This window comes from Mirounga angustirostris, unplaced genomic scaffold (assembly GCF_029215605.1).
Source record: "Mirounga angustirostris isolate CCGP_5_RB_7025 unplaced genomic scaffold, mMirAng1.0.hap1 SCAF_7, whole genome shotgun sequence".
Taxonomy (NCBI): Eukaryota; Metazoa; Chordata; class Mammalia; order Carnivora; family Phocidae; genus Mirounga; species Mirounga angustirostris.
The window spans coordinates 70,566,867-70,580,956 of record NW_026991715.1 but is presented as its reverse complement, the minus strand read 5'-3'; the positions used below and the strand labels follow the sequence as shown (position 1 = coordinate 70,580,956).

The 14,090-nt window shown below is 36.3% G+C and overlaps 1 protein-coding gene across 4 annotated transcripts; it reads left to right on the top strand.

Annotated features, from left to right (window-relative positions):
* The first annotated feature begins 35 nt into the window (after positions 1-35).
* Positions 36-13,830, top strand: ARRDC3 (arrestin domain containing 3). 4 transcript variants are annotated; one of them, XM_045898473.3, is made up of 8 exons: positions 36-604; positions 4,505-4,586; positions 6,305-6,452; positions 7,458-7,560; positions 7,892-8,148; positions 8,465-8,627; positions 8,904-9,058; positions 11,106-13,830. In XM_045898473.3, the coding sequence occupies exons 1-8, from the start codon at positions 325-327 to the stop codon at positions 11,160-11,162; spliced, it is 1,245 nt and encodes a 414-aa protein (XP_045754429.1). In that variant the 5' UTR covers positions 36-324; the 3' UTR covers positions 11,163-13,830. The 4 variants fall into 4 exon arrangements, 3 of the variants coding, with proteins under 3 accessions (XP_045754429.1, XP_064452436.1, XP_064452435.1); XR_010413135.1 differs by having other exon boundaries at positions 88-604; positions 8,866-9,058; XM_064596366.1 differs by lacking the exon at positions 6,305-6,452 and adding an exon at positions 2,767-2,902 and having other exon boundaries at positions 477-604.
* Positions 13,831-14,090: the final 260 nt, after the last annotated feature.

Sequence of the window (14,090 nt, the reverse complement as noted above, 5' to 3'; positions counted from 1 at the left end):
GCAGAGAGGGCGGACAGCAGCCGCGGCGTGCGCATGCGCACTGGGGTTGTTTTTCACAAAGCTGCTCTTAAAGTGAGCTGGCAGCCTCCAGCCGCCCGTCTTTGTAAGGAGACCACTGAGACTTGCAGGATCGTGGAGGAGCAGCCTCCCTGCTGCCCTGACTTTTTAAGAAATCTCAATGAACTATTTGTAAAGAATCACTGATCTTGCCTGCAAGCTTTTTGCACGGCAAAGACATCGATCAGTGTTAGGTGAAGATCACATTTTATATGTGATCTTGACTTTTTTGTCTTACATTATATTTTTATAGATTTTGTTATAAACATGGTGCTGGGAAAGGTGAAGAGTTTGACAATAAGCTTTGACTGTCTTAATGACAGCAATGTCCCTGTGTATTCAAGTGGGGATACAGTCTCAGGAAGGGTGAATTTAGAAGTTACTGGGGAAATCAGAGTAAAATCTCTTAAAATTCATGCAAGAGGACATGCGAAAGTACGCTGGACGGAATCAAGAAACGCCGGCTCCAATACTGCCTATACACAGAATTACACTGAAGAAGTAGAATATTTCAACCATAAAGACATCTTAATTGGGCACGAAAGAGGTAAGTTTTTATATATTATTCAGAAGTAACTAGACCTGTTTTTCTTTGGGAAAGTACCTTTTCAATTTGTCTGAATTAATGTAATTCTACTCCTGGCATAACACATAGCAGTTAGATAAAGATTAGCAAAGTTGGAAGATTTGGGTTCTCCTTGACATTCATCGTGGGTTAAGCCGTAATGCATGCAGGCATCTGCAAAGTGACTGCAAACTGCACTTATTCAACTACCTCTATACCCGGCTTGGTCTGTGCCATACGCACTTGCAATACCTTTCTACCTTACTTGTAAATTCTACTTAAATCCCATTCAGTTATTTTACTAATGAATTGCCAAAATCTGCAGTGCAATATTCGATTTTTTCCTTGCACTTTGCAACCCTAGATCTTAGAAGAAATGGAATAACATTTTTAAGTGGGTTAATAGGTGGTTTTCATTTTTAATACTGACACGCAAAATACTTTAAGGAATTCATCATTGTTCTTTGATAAAGGATTTCTGTGGCTTATTTTGACATATGGTATCGACACCCCACGTGTTTTTTCCCTGTTCTCTCCAGATCCTTTATAAATTTACATCAAGCATTCTCTCTCTTAAAGGACAGTATCTATCATTATGATGGGTTTCAAATCAGTCTTAGAAACCATTTCGGGTCAGTCCTCTTCTTTTCCGAGTATGATGCCTAACTTTGGAACGTGCATTCAATGAAACCCGTGCCAGTCAAATGGAATTGAAAAGTATTCGGCACATTGGATTTGATTTTTGGTTAGAAAAGGGAGATAAAGGGTTGTCAAGGGGAGAAGGGGTCCTGAGATTTCCAATCTATTGTTTAAATGGTTACATTGTGGAAATATAGGAGACTCTAAGCTTGTTTTTCCAAGTTTCCACCCTTTGTTAGAAGCGGTTCAATCCTGTTTCGGACCAGTTCTGGGGGGTGGTGAGGAGGGGCGCTTGTTCTGCTCTCAGCAGATTGGTTACACGCGTCAGGTGGTGGCGATGACTTAATTCCTAGCCCAAGAAGAATATAATGTTAAAACTGGTTATGTAATTTTATGCTTCTCCTTTTTAATGCAGTATTTAGTTCAAATGTTGACGATTTTTCAGTTAGTACAGCACATCTTTAACCTTTTTTTATGTTAAAAAATACACATCCCTGAGGAAGTGCTAATTGAACTAAGACAAGTGTCGAAATGAAGGATGCTATGAGTTACGGCATGTAATTCCCTTTTTTTTTTTTTTAAGTATTAAGATGAAATCAGTTCTTTAGTTGGCTTTTCACAATTACACGTAGGTAATCTGCATCCTGAAATAATTTTTAGTTAATCTTTCCAAGCAGTAACACTGGTAAGAAATGTAAATGCCGAATGACAGCCTTGGTATTTGTTGAAAAGCAAACACATATGAGTTTGTGTTTGAACCTTTCTGGACATTGCAGGTTTTTTTATAAAACGGGTAAGAAACAAAGGTTTTGAGGGAGTTGAGGCTTGCAATGGGATAAAAGTAGAATAACGACTTACGGTGACAAACACAATTTCATTAGTTCCTCCATGATTTCATGGTAAAGGAAAACTATGTACCCCGTACCCCACGAGATGCCCCTCAACCCCTGCAAAGCGTGGACGAGCTCTTGGCTGGAATAGTTTCAATGACTTGAAAGTGGGACCTCTCAAACTAGCCTGGTAACTGAGACCCCGCCCCGGGCGCCCGGCGATAGGCGGAGCCGCGTTTGTTAGCCTGTTGCTAAGGCGATGCCAGGCTCTGATTGGATTGGGCGCGGGCGGGTGGGGAGAGTGGGCTCGCGCCGGTTGGGGCGAGGCTTGGAACCGGCGTGCGCCGGTAAAGGTCCCTCCAGAGCGGCTGCCCCCGCCCCTATTCGCGTCCCTCCCGGAGCTTCTGGGGGCGCCGTGACTCGTGTCACAGAATGTTGTCGCCCCTCACCTCGGCCTGCGCTTGGGGCCCCGGAAAGAAGGGATCTGGGGTTTCAGCAGAGTAGATGGGGAGAAGCTCCTGCTGGCCTTACAGGTGCCGAAGGGCCCCTGGGCGTAACTTTAGCTGACAAACCTGGCAGAAGGAACTTGGGTAGGCAGGGTTAGCAGGACCCCATTTTCCTGTTTTTCGGCTGGAAGATGTCAGGTGGTTTCTATAAACGATCATTTCCTCTTAGCTGAAACAAAGCGTGTTCCCCGACCTATGCAGTCACCAGAGCGGCTACCTTGATTGACCTGAGGGGACAGACTACACGTAAAGGCTGTCCAGGAGGGGAAGGAAAAGTGAACATCGAAAGCTGGATGGGGGCCTCGGCGAGTATCCTCTGACCCCTCCCCATTGTTTCCCAGAGACCGTGCAGCCCTGCCCCCACGCACCCCCCGCCCCGTTTCCCTCACCACACTGTAAAGGTGTCAGGGTGGCCCGAGCCAGATCGAACCGGTCACCGGCTGGGGCGTGTATAGCGGAAGCGCCGCGGTGCCGTCGACCCGCCCCCAGTCCAGCAGGCTAGGTTGCGCGAGCGCGAGCGCGAGCGCCGCGCGACGTATGCCGTATGTATAGCGGAGCGCGCGGGCGGCGGCGGCGGCGCGCGGGCGGGCCGGCTGGGATCTGCTCGCGCCGGTTTAGGCCGGTCCTCTCCTGCTCCGGTCTAGTTCTTGATTGACAGCCCGGCACTTGTTTACCACGGCGCGGCCGCCGCCGCTCGCCTCAATGAGACTGCTGAGCTGGCACAAAAAGGGAGCGAGAAGGGAAGAAAAGGAGAGGGAGGCAAACTTTGGGCGCCTTCGAGGGGAGCGAATTTAAATGGCCCCCAACTCACCAGTCAGTTTTCGGTGCTGAAATTCGTTCAGAGGATTTGCAGAAGGGGCGAGGGAAATAGTACTGAGATTAAAGAGAATCATTGTGATTTCTGAATAAAAGTATGCGCATATAGACGCTTTTTCCCCCTTTTCTCTTTTGATGTAAGGGAAGCATCACGTTCTGTAGCTTCAGTACTTTGGTGTGGAAAAGTTAAATGACAATACCAATTTCATCTACTTTCATGGTTAATGTTGGCTTCTACGCTGAAAAACTATATCACTAAGACATTTATCTAATTATACTATCTACTCAGAAGGCTAAAAAAAGAATCCAGAATCCCCTCCCACATTTTCGTTAAATATATATATTTTGGAGAAATTTTAAAAATACTTGGCCTAAAGAAAATGGGTTATAAAATGAAGGCAGTTAGAAACAACTTAGTGTTCATTTTTCAAGGATGTGGAACAGTGTTTCCCGGTAAGCAGGCACCTTTTAAATCTTAAGATATATTTTTTATATATGCAAATTTCTAGCTGTTGCTAGGACAGACTTAGTGTGATCATTTTAGGTTCAATAAAGAATTTTTATTTTTAGCTCTGAAACTGACATTAAAGTCAGTGTTCCTTTTTTCTTTTTAACGTCAACATTTGATGAAGTTTTCTAATGGTTTTAGAATTGTAACATTCATGTCATCTGCATCAAAACTGACAGACCTTAAAGGTTTGCACAATTTTTATTTTATATATAGTCTTAGGATAAATATTTAAGTAAACCATTGGAGACAAAGATAACCCTTAAGTGAGAGATTTGAGCTCTGACTCTTGTTGAACATACACTGTATTAGATACAGATGCTTTACAGTTTGGGTCATTTACCATTAAAAAACTGCCTTTAAGGGTATAAGTATTGATTATCCCCACCTTACAGATGAGGCAACAGAAGAGTTGGGATTTGTAGTTCAAACAGAGGAAGTGACAAAAGTTAGAATTAAGATCTCTCAGACTCCAAAGCTTGTGGCCTTAATTATTATAGGAGTACCTTTAAGTATTGGCACCGGGAGGAGTGTGCAAAGGTTTAATATCGAGTCTTTTGTTTTCTTTTTCTGTTTGTCTTAGATGATGATAATTCAGAAGAAGGCTTCAACACTATTCATTCAGGAAGGCATGAATATGCATTCAGCTTCGAGCTTCCACAGACGTAAGTATTATGAGTAACAGGCATTTTTCATAAACCTCCATTCTTTTAAAGTTAAAATTATTCTAAATTTAAATATTTTTAGTTTAAAAAAAAAAACCCTTTTCATCACTGAATGTTGCTAGAGGAAAACAATACACTACAAAAAGAAGCTGCTTTTTAATGTAGCCTGGCAAAATTATAAAAGGAGAGCTCAATTCTTATTAGTACTCTGTCTCCAAATCTATGAGGTCTTTAAAACTTAAACAGTATTTCCTGTACCCTGAGTATTGGAAGGTGCTAGTCTGAATGTAAGCACTTTCTATTTTATTGTCAGTTGAAATTAGCAGAAGCATAGAACTTACAAGTCTCTTATTCAGTAATTTATAAAAATCCAGTGTTTTATCTTTTCTGCTAATGCTAACCAACAGCAGTAAGGTAAAAAGATAAACATAATTAGGAATATCCTAACTTTAAAAGTGATGTTCTTTTGATACGAATTCAGTAGCTTCTGTGCGAAGAGCTATTGAAAAAGTCACAAACAAGAGTGATACTATGACCTGGACTTAAAAGGAAACACCCATCAGATAACTGAATATGAGGCATGGAATATAGTATGGAAAAAGGAAGGTGGTTTATTCTTAATGTAAAAATAGATCATCAGAAGAGATTATACCCCCCCAATTTTCTTAATAATCTTTGTTAATTCTAGTACTTGAGTTGTTATATGCGGATAGAACTCATAAATGGTATTTTTCAGAGTATTCTATTTACCATATTTACCTAACATCATTCTAAATGTAATGCCCTACTTTTAAGAGAAATACTGTAAGTCTGTGAATATAATGCTTATATTGGGTCTGAATAATTTCTCTATAACCCAAAGTCATTTAAAATAGACTTTGGAAGACTAACATAAATACTGCATTTTACTTTTCTGTGCTATACACGTTAATGTAGAAGTCCAAAATGCAAAAAAAAATTCTGTAAAAACCACTACTTCTCATGTTAATCTAAGTTAGTAAATAACTGGACACTAGGCATTTTTCTAATGAAATTATGAAAAAGAGACTAAACTTAATTGAAATAAAACCTTCCACAATTAATAAAATCTGGGAGAGTTGAAAACCAGTTCCGATTCTTTTGATACATATTAATAGAAATGTTTCTTTCTCTTATTAAGCCTATAAAGTTAGAAAACATGGCCAAAAAGAGAACATGAGAAAACTAGAAATGGAAAAGCAGCTTTTTAGATTTTTAGTAGACTTTATAAAAGGTGAAATTTTTGAAATTAATAACAGCTGTTCCAGGCATTTTCTAGACCTTCTTAGTTACTATAAAAAGAGAGAAAATTCCTAGTCAGTCTGTAGAATTTCTCAGTAGAAATACTAAAACCATTCTTAACTTTGTTTTTAAATTTTCAATCTTTAAAGAATTGATTTCCAAACTTTCATAATTTTGCCACCAGCTTTAAAAGTAGCCTCTTCTTAGTTTAAAGGAATTGTATTCTTCTGGCTTTTTAAAGCAAAATTTCTTTAATACTTTAGTGTTAGCTATTGTTTTTTGGAAAACAGGTTTTTTTTTTTCCCCAATGACTTATCCCTTTGGAAATTAAAAAAATTCTGTTTGATACCTCATTGGTACATAAACAGTGCAATATAGTAACACTTCTATGCTGACCTACTGTATAATTATTAAAAAGAGGTATAAAATTAATATATTGAACTTTATATTCTGCACAGACCACTTGCTACCTCATTCGAAGGCCGACATGGCAGTGTGCGCTATTGGGTGAAAGCCGAATTGCACAGGCCTTGGCTTCTACCAGTAAAATTAAAGAAGGAATTTACAGTCTTTGAGCATATAGATATCAACACTCCTTCATTACTGGTAAGAATTGACTGAATTCTTCATTCTTTGTTTTTGGCATATAAATACTAAAGAATAATCACCTAAACTATGCAATCTGTATAATTTTAAAATAGTGATTTTAAATTCCATAAATATTAATTTATTTTTAAAAATACAGTCAAGAGCACACAAATTAGTGAAGAAAATGCTCATATTTTCTGACATTGTAATAACTTTAAGAAAATTTTAAAAGTAAAAACAGCATATGGTATGAAATAACTCTCACTCGGAAGTTAAAAGAATAACAAAAAATAGATCTATTCCCTGGATAATTTTAGTAGAGGAGGAACGGTAGTATCAATTATTATAAGACAATATCACTTACTATGAAAATATCATAATCTAAAATTTGAACTGCATTGCATATTCCAATATAGGGATAGTTGTCAAATGATGGGGAGATTGTCACTTTCGTGAAAAAAAAGAATTCTATTTTAAAAGAAATCCTTTTTAATTGCATTTTTTCATGAGATCAAATTTGACTTTAAAAACTTTATTTGGTTTAAACAAGTGATAACATCTTTAAGCAAATAAGAATCTTAAAAATGAGAGTTTTCCTTTTTTCACATAATGATTTTTACATTCTCGAAGAAAGATGTTAACATTTGGGATTATAACCAAGTTGCTTTCCAAGCTGCCTTTTTTTTTTTTTTTTTTAAGGCAGTTGAAGTGGAATGTGGAAAGGGTTTTTTTGTTTGATAGGTTGTTTTTAATTACTGTATATGTAAATAATGTGAGCTAAAACTATGTTTATGGCATATGATGTTAAGCCCTTGGATGGAGATTTATATAAAGACAAAAATTATTGTATAATTCAGAAGCCATTGATTAGTTTTTTAAAAAAGTATATTTGAATACACTTGGAAAAAAGCTACATTGCTTGTAATTTTAATTCTCCAAGAATTTAGGGTTTTATTTTAAAACGTTCTGTCACACTGTCCTAATTTGTGCATTGACCTTTTTCTCTAAATTTATTTCTTACAGTCACCCCAAGCAGGCACAAAAGAAAAGACTCTCTGTTGCTGGTTCTGTACCTCAGGCCCAATATCCTTAAGTGCCAAAATTGAAAGGAAGGGCTATACCCCAGGTATGTATGAGATGGATTCCCAATGAAAATGATCTTTCTTCACTTAGCTTTTGTGTATAAATGTATAGTATTTTTACTAAATGCAAACATAATACAGTATCCTTTGGTAAAATAACCCAGTTTTCTTTCATAAATGGGAATGTAGTGTCCATTTTTAAATAGCTACTAGAAATGAATAGTTCATTTTTATAATTCTAAGTTACCTGCCACTTTTGGGACTGTTTTTCATCCATGTAGTCCATTGAACGTTCAGACTTTGGCTTAACAATCTACATTTCTGGAGTTTTGGTTGTTTTTGCTTAACAGTAGATTCATATTCTTTTCCCTCTAGGTGAATCAATTCAGATATTTGCTGAGATTGAGAACTGCTCTTCCCGAATGGTAGTGCCAAAGGCAGCCATTTACCAAACACAGGCCTTCTATGCCAAAGGGAAAATGAAGGAAGTAAAACAGCTTGTGGCTAACTTGCGTGGGGAATCCTTATCATCTGGAAAGACGGATACGTGGAATGGAAAGTTGCTGAAAATTCCACCAGTTTCTCCCTCTATCCTCGACTGTAGCATAATTCGTGTGGAATATTCACTAATGGTAGGTATAGATTTAAGGGTTTGTTGTTTAGTATTAAAGTCATGAGGATATCATTTTTTCTTATTCCAGGATTTGGTTTTTATATTCTATATCTGATATACACAAGTATATGTAAATCTGTGAGTTACAATTACTAATTTATGTCACATGTAAATGTGCCACACAGTATTACATGTAGTGGAGGAATTTTTCTTGTATGTTCTATGTATATATAAGTAAATGAAGGCCTAAGATAACATTAAAATTGGGTTACTAGTTTTTAAAAAAAGAAATAATGCTTGTAATTTTAAACCTACCATCTCCTTTCAATGTTTAGGTATATGTGGATATTCCTGGAGCTATGGATTTATTTCTTAATTTGCCCCTTGTCATTGGTACCATTCCTCTACACCCGTTTGGTAGCAGAACCTCAAGTGTAAGCAGTCAGTGTAGCATGAATATGAACTGGCTTGGTTTATCCCTACGTGAAAGACCTGAAGGTAATTTGATAATGCGTATTTAAGCCTAATTTCTTTATTACTATTTTCAAGAACATAATTTTGCTAATAATATTTTATGACTAGATAAACTTTTGTCTGTATCTGTAGGAAGTAGATGTGTCCCTAATGTCAGATTTAAAACCCATATCCCCCTAGTTTTAATCACAAAACAATTACTATTTTTACCTTGACATTCCTTTTTAATATCTACTATTCTGTGTATTTTGACATGCATAAGAACATGCTGTTCGAATTGCGTGTATCTTTTTCCTTCAGCACCACCCAGCTATGCAGAAGTGGTAACGGAGGAACAAAGGCGTAACAATCTTGCACCAGTGAGTGCTTGTGATGACTTTGAGAGAGCGCTTCAAGGACCACTGTTTGCATATATCCAGGAGTTCCGGTTCTTGCCTCCACCTCTTTATTCAGAAGTAAGCACAACTCCTCAAGTCTGAAATGGGCTGACTCTCCTGGGAAATATAGCATTACAGACTTCTTAAAAAATACATTTAGGTTTTGATTAACATCATATTTAATAGAGAAACATAACCTAGAGCAACAGGATTAAACATTAAATTTAATAAGTAGGATTCTTATATTATTGGGGAAATAGGGAATAATTAATATGTTAAAGCATCAATAGGAGTGGCATTTTGCAATCATGAACTAATTAAGTAGCTAGAATTTATCTTATCATCCTTTTCCAATTTAATTCTTGCACATTTTTACATTCCCAGTCATAGGGAAAAATAACATTTGCAAAAAATATGTTAGACAAACATTTCTACACCATTTATTTTTATTCATCTCATATTGACCACTAAGCATTTACGTGAGTAAAACATGACTCTTACTTGGGAGAAGCTCACAGACTGATGAGAACAAATTTAGAAGCAAAATATTCCGTAACAATGGGATAGGAATGCACACAGTTCATTTGAAGAGCAGTTCATTAGGCCTTGGAAATCAGGAAGGCTTCCCTGGGAAGGTGATTGTTAAGTCGAATCTTCAGAATACATCTTAATATATGTTGTGCAGGGCTTTAAAGTTGGCCTTGATACCTACCCATAATAATGCCAAGTAATTTTGTAAATACACTAGAATCGACCTTATCCTTTTGGTTATCACAGTTTAGCTATTTAACAATGAAATATTAATTCCCAAATAAGACCCGAATGGGATTGCTTCACTCTGCAAGAAATTGCTGCTTTCCCCCCCTTAATATCATGACTAGAAGAGTCCATTTTCCTCCAGAGGTGGTTAATAGAAGATCCACTTTATTCCTTGATTATAGGATATTTAGAATTTGTTCTTGCAAATAATTCATTAGCCATAATTTTTCTATCCCACAATTCCATTTCACAAAGTTTTCCCTTACATGCTAAAAATGTTCTCCCACTTAGTACAGATTTCATTACTACATTTTTATGCCAATGTTGCTATCTTAAGTCAGTAATTCCTGATTTGATCTGAGACTTTCTGGCTGTACAACAGGCATTTTAAAAGAATGGCAATCTCAGTATCCACTTTTAAGCAATTTGTGGCAAAATTCTACTACCTTAAAGTGAACTAAAGATAAGAGAATTAAAAACTTTTAAAATCCTAAATTGATTCAGAATGTGATTCAGTTAATAGTTACATAGAAGGGGGGAAGTTCCAGATTGTATTAAAGTGTTTTTCTCTTAAGTCATTAAAAGTTACTTGCTTTTTTTCCTTCAAAAATATGTTTTACCTAAAGTTTTGTGAGTCACTTTGGATTGTGCCACATTTAAATGCAAATAAAAATGGGTCTTGTCCAAAAGATGTTTCAGTAAAAGAAATGTATTAAAGCCAACTAGTTGCCTTCCTGTGCCCATTCTCTCTGTACCTGAGAAGCAACTGAAATATATTCATTTTGCTTAAATGTATGTGCATATGAAAGTCTCTCTAGTCATAGAGAAGGTGGGCAGACTCTAGAGCATTTTGGGTTCAGCACTGCTATTTCTTGATACAGTTTTCCTAGGCCCTCTCTGGGGTTTTACATTCACAGGTTATTACTTCAAATAAGCTCCAAGAACATTGTTTACACAACTGCATTCTTCCCAAAGCCTAGAAAAGAGATGAATTGACTTTTTTGTAAAAGGATGAAAGGGATACTTTACAAAAGGAGATCATTACTATGAAAATGTTCTCCACTGTGTATTTGAATCTTAAGTACTACTAAATGCTGAGTGAAACACCGTTCCCTGGTAAAATTTTACCATTAGCTTTTGGGAAAGAAAACTATTTGGGCATACCTTTATAAATTTTATTTATCTAGTAATTAAATATCAGACACTTTATAGATAATACTAGTATTCTTTTCTCCCTTCCCCTACATGCTGTGTATGTTCTTTCTGATTCAATTCCTCAGTAATACTTAACAATGTTCGTCATTGCTGCATTTTTACTAGACTTTATCAAATCACTTTGTAATTTTTTTTCACTTTTTTTTTTTAGATTGATCCAAATCCTGATCAGTCAGCAGATGATAGACCATCCTGCCCCTCTCGTTGAAGGAACACTTGGTTAAATCAAGTTGATGTGGGTTCTGAACTGTATCTCTTCCCAGCTGAGGACAGAGAAGTATCTTGGAGACACGTTTTCAGAGGAAGTGGAATTGCTTTTGCCCAGAAAAATGGCAAATACATGAAACAGCCAGTGATCATGCTTTAGAAGCCTACAGCAACATTCTGGGACTGCTCCAACATGCTTGAAGATCTAAGCTTTTCTCCTTTAAAACAGGCACATACTAAGAGCAGTCTTCTTAGCCTATGGTCATACGTGTCAAGACACCACGTTGTAAAGAGGGATGATTTCCTTCTTTTTATTTGAAAATTTGCACATGCTCAATGCTTACATTGTGCAGTTCCGATGTCACTACAGCTTTTTTTTTTTTTCCATTTATGCCAGACTCTTGATACTCTTTAAAAACTTGTTTGTGGTCAGCACAACAAGGAACAAAAGAAAGCTTTGAAAAAACTTTAACATGAAAAAAACGCACTGACTTTTTTTTTTTAATTTAATATAGCCTGGACTTTACCTGCGTATGCACATGCTCAGAAATGTCCTACTAGGCTGACCATGTATCACCTCTTCAGCTTGGATCCTATTGTGGATTTATTTACAAACATCAAATGCCTTCAAGCCAATCCTTCTTGCTGTATGTTTTGCAGCCTACTGTAGTAGATACGCAACAGATATGTGGGAAAAGAGATAAGAGGAGGAAGCTAATAAGAGACTTTGTCAAGATTGTATACCTTCTTGGTTTCTTTTAAGAATTTGTTGCCTTTCTACTATTACAGCAAAGCAGCATTTTGTTACTGACTGCCTAAAATCACTTAATCTCAGGTGAACGCATCACTTGCCAAACTGTTGGAATGCTATTTGTGTTTTGTTGCACTGTTATTTTGTTTGTTTGGTTGGTTGGCTTTTTGGAGAGGGAAATTTGGAAAAGGGACATACACAAAAGTGATACCCCACCCACATTCCCTTTTTATCATTACATGAAGAAACTAGCAGAGCTAAGAATGGAGTAAAGATAGGCAGTATGGCAGGCACCAGCAAAGAGTTAAGGGCTTGTTGCTCTTAAAAATTATTGTTATTTTTATTATTTTAAGAGTATGGAAATTTTCCAGTCACTGGAGAGGAGGAGAAAGTGCATTTATTTTTATAACAGAGTTACTTAATTACCTCCAAAACACATATGTTGGAAATCATTTTTGCTGGTGCAGAGTGTTTTAATGAGCAGGAATATATATATATATTCAGGTTACGATTAGAGAGCTTAATTTATACATTTCCTATCCTGCTCAAGCTTCTCAGAGCTTGAAAACCCAAGTTTATTCTAAAACTGTATAACTTCAAAATTATAAATACTAGAACGTGTGCTGGAATGAGAACTGTTTTCTATTTTTGTGGTTTTTCTAGTGAAAGTATTTTTTCCATTACCTAAAGAACATTTTGCTAAACATGAGAAACCACTCACTTTGAGTATATATAGATAAGAGCAACCACATCAGTAAATTATAGTTTATATTAAAGATAATTTACAGTTGGCTCATAACAAATATACCAGCATTCATGATGACACTTAAAAACCATTTTCCAAGGTACCAAGTGTACTGATGGTCTTATTTTAGAAGGAATTCAGCTCTGATGTTTTTAATGAAAATCAGCATCTGTGATGTTGCAACATACGTGTGAAATGGGTGTTACATCTATCCTGCCATTTAACCCCACAGTTAATAAAGTGGCTGAAAATAGTAACTCTGGCTTGGTGCTTGACCTGGTTAAATACTGTCTTAAAGCTTCATACAAAACAAATAGGCTTTTCCATAAGTGGCCTTTAAGAAAACATGGAAGACAATTCATGTTTGAAAAATGCTGACAGGGTGAAGAAAGCCCAGCGTAAAAACGAATCGCGTTTTAAGTGATTCAGTAAAGGGTTTGGGCTCCCGTAGCAAACTAATACTAGATAATAAGGAAATGGGGGTGAAATATTTTTTTATTGTTGTTAAATCATTTTGTGAATGTCCCCCTCAAAAGAAGCTAATGGAATATTTGGCATAAAGGGCATTTGGTGGTTTTATTTTTGTTTGGGGGGGATTGTCTGAAAATCCCTTTTCTCTCTTATGTCTGACTAGGGAACAATTGTTGATATGCATAGCATTGGAATACTTATCACCATATACTCTTATAAATAACACATGAAGCAAGAATGACCAATATTCTGATAATTGGCACTGGGTCACAAAATAAAATGTGATTAAATTTTAAATATATAAAACTTTATCAAATAAAGTTTTATTTACCCCATTAAAGTATTTCTTTACTTTCTTATTTAGAGGCATTACTTTACTCTTTTCTAAATATTGGTCAATTCCTGACATAAGATGTGAGGTTCACAGTTGTATTCCAGTATTCAAGATAGATTCCTGATTTTGCAATGAGGAAAAGTAAAATCCAAAACATTAGCAAAACAAAGTGCAATATTAAATGTTTGCTTTATAGATTATATTCTATGGCTGTTTGTAATTTCTCTTTTTTTTCCTGTTTTATTTGGTGCTGAATATGTCCTTGTAGGCTCTGTTTTAAGAAAACAATATGTGGGAAATGATTTAATTTTTCCTATTGCTCTTCCTTGTGGAAAATAAAGTGTTTTGTTTTTTTCTTTTTTGTAAAATTGTTTGGAGAGTTATTTGAATCTTGATCATGTCAGTAACTCATCACACATGCAAACACTATTTGGACTACAATTAAACTCTATTGTAAGCCAATCTGGATAAGAATTGGTTCAAGCCACCAAAGAGAATTACTGAAGCCTTAAAGGAATTTTTAATACTAATTTATCAGTGTTTGGCTTAATAATTCATCAAATTATGGATGCTTTTTTTAATAAAACCTATAAGTTCATTATATAAATTCCAGTCCTCTATATGAACC

Coding starts and splice junctions, on each gene's coding strand:
- ARRDC3 (XM_045898473.3), top strand. CDS start 325: ATGGTGCTGGGAAAGGTGAAGAGTTTGACAATAAGCTTTGACTGTCTT. Junction 605..4,504: donor CTTAATTGGGCACGAAAGAG/GTAAGTTTTTAT, acceptor TGTTTGTCTTAG/ATGATGATAATTCAGAAGAA. Junction 7,561..7,891: donor AAGGAAGGGCTATACCCCAG/GTATGTATGAGA, acceptor TTTTCCCTCTAG/GTGAATCAATTCAGATATTT.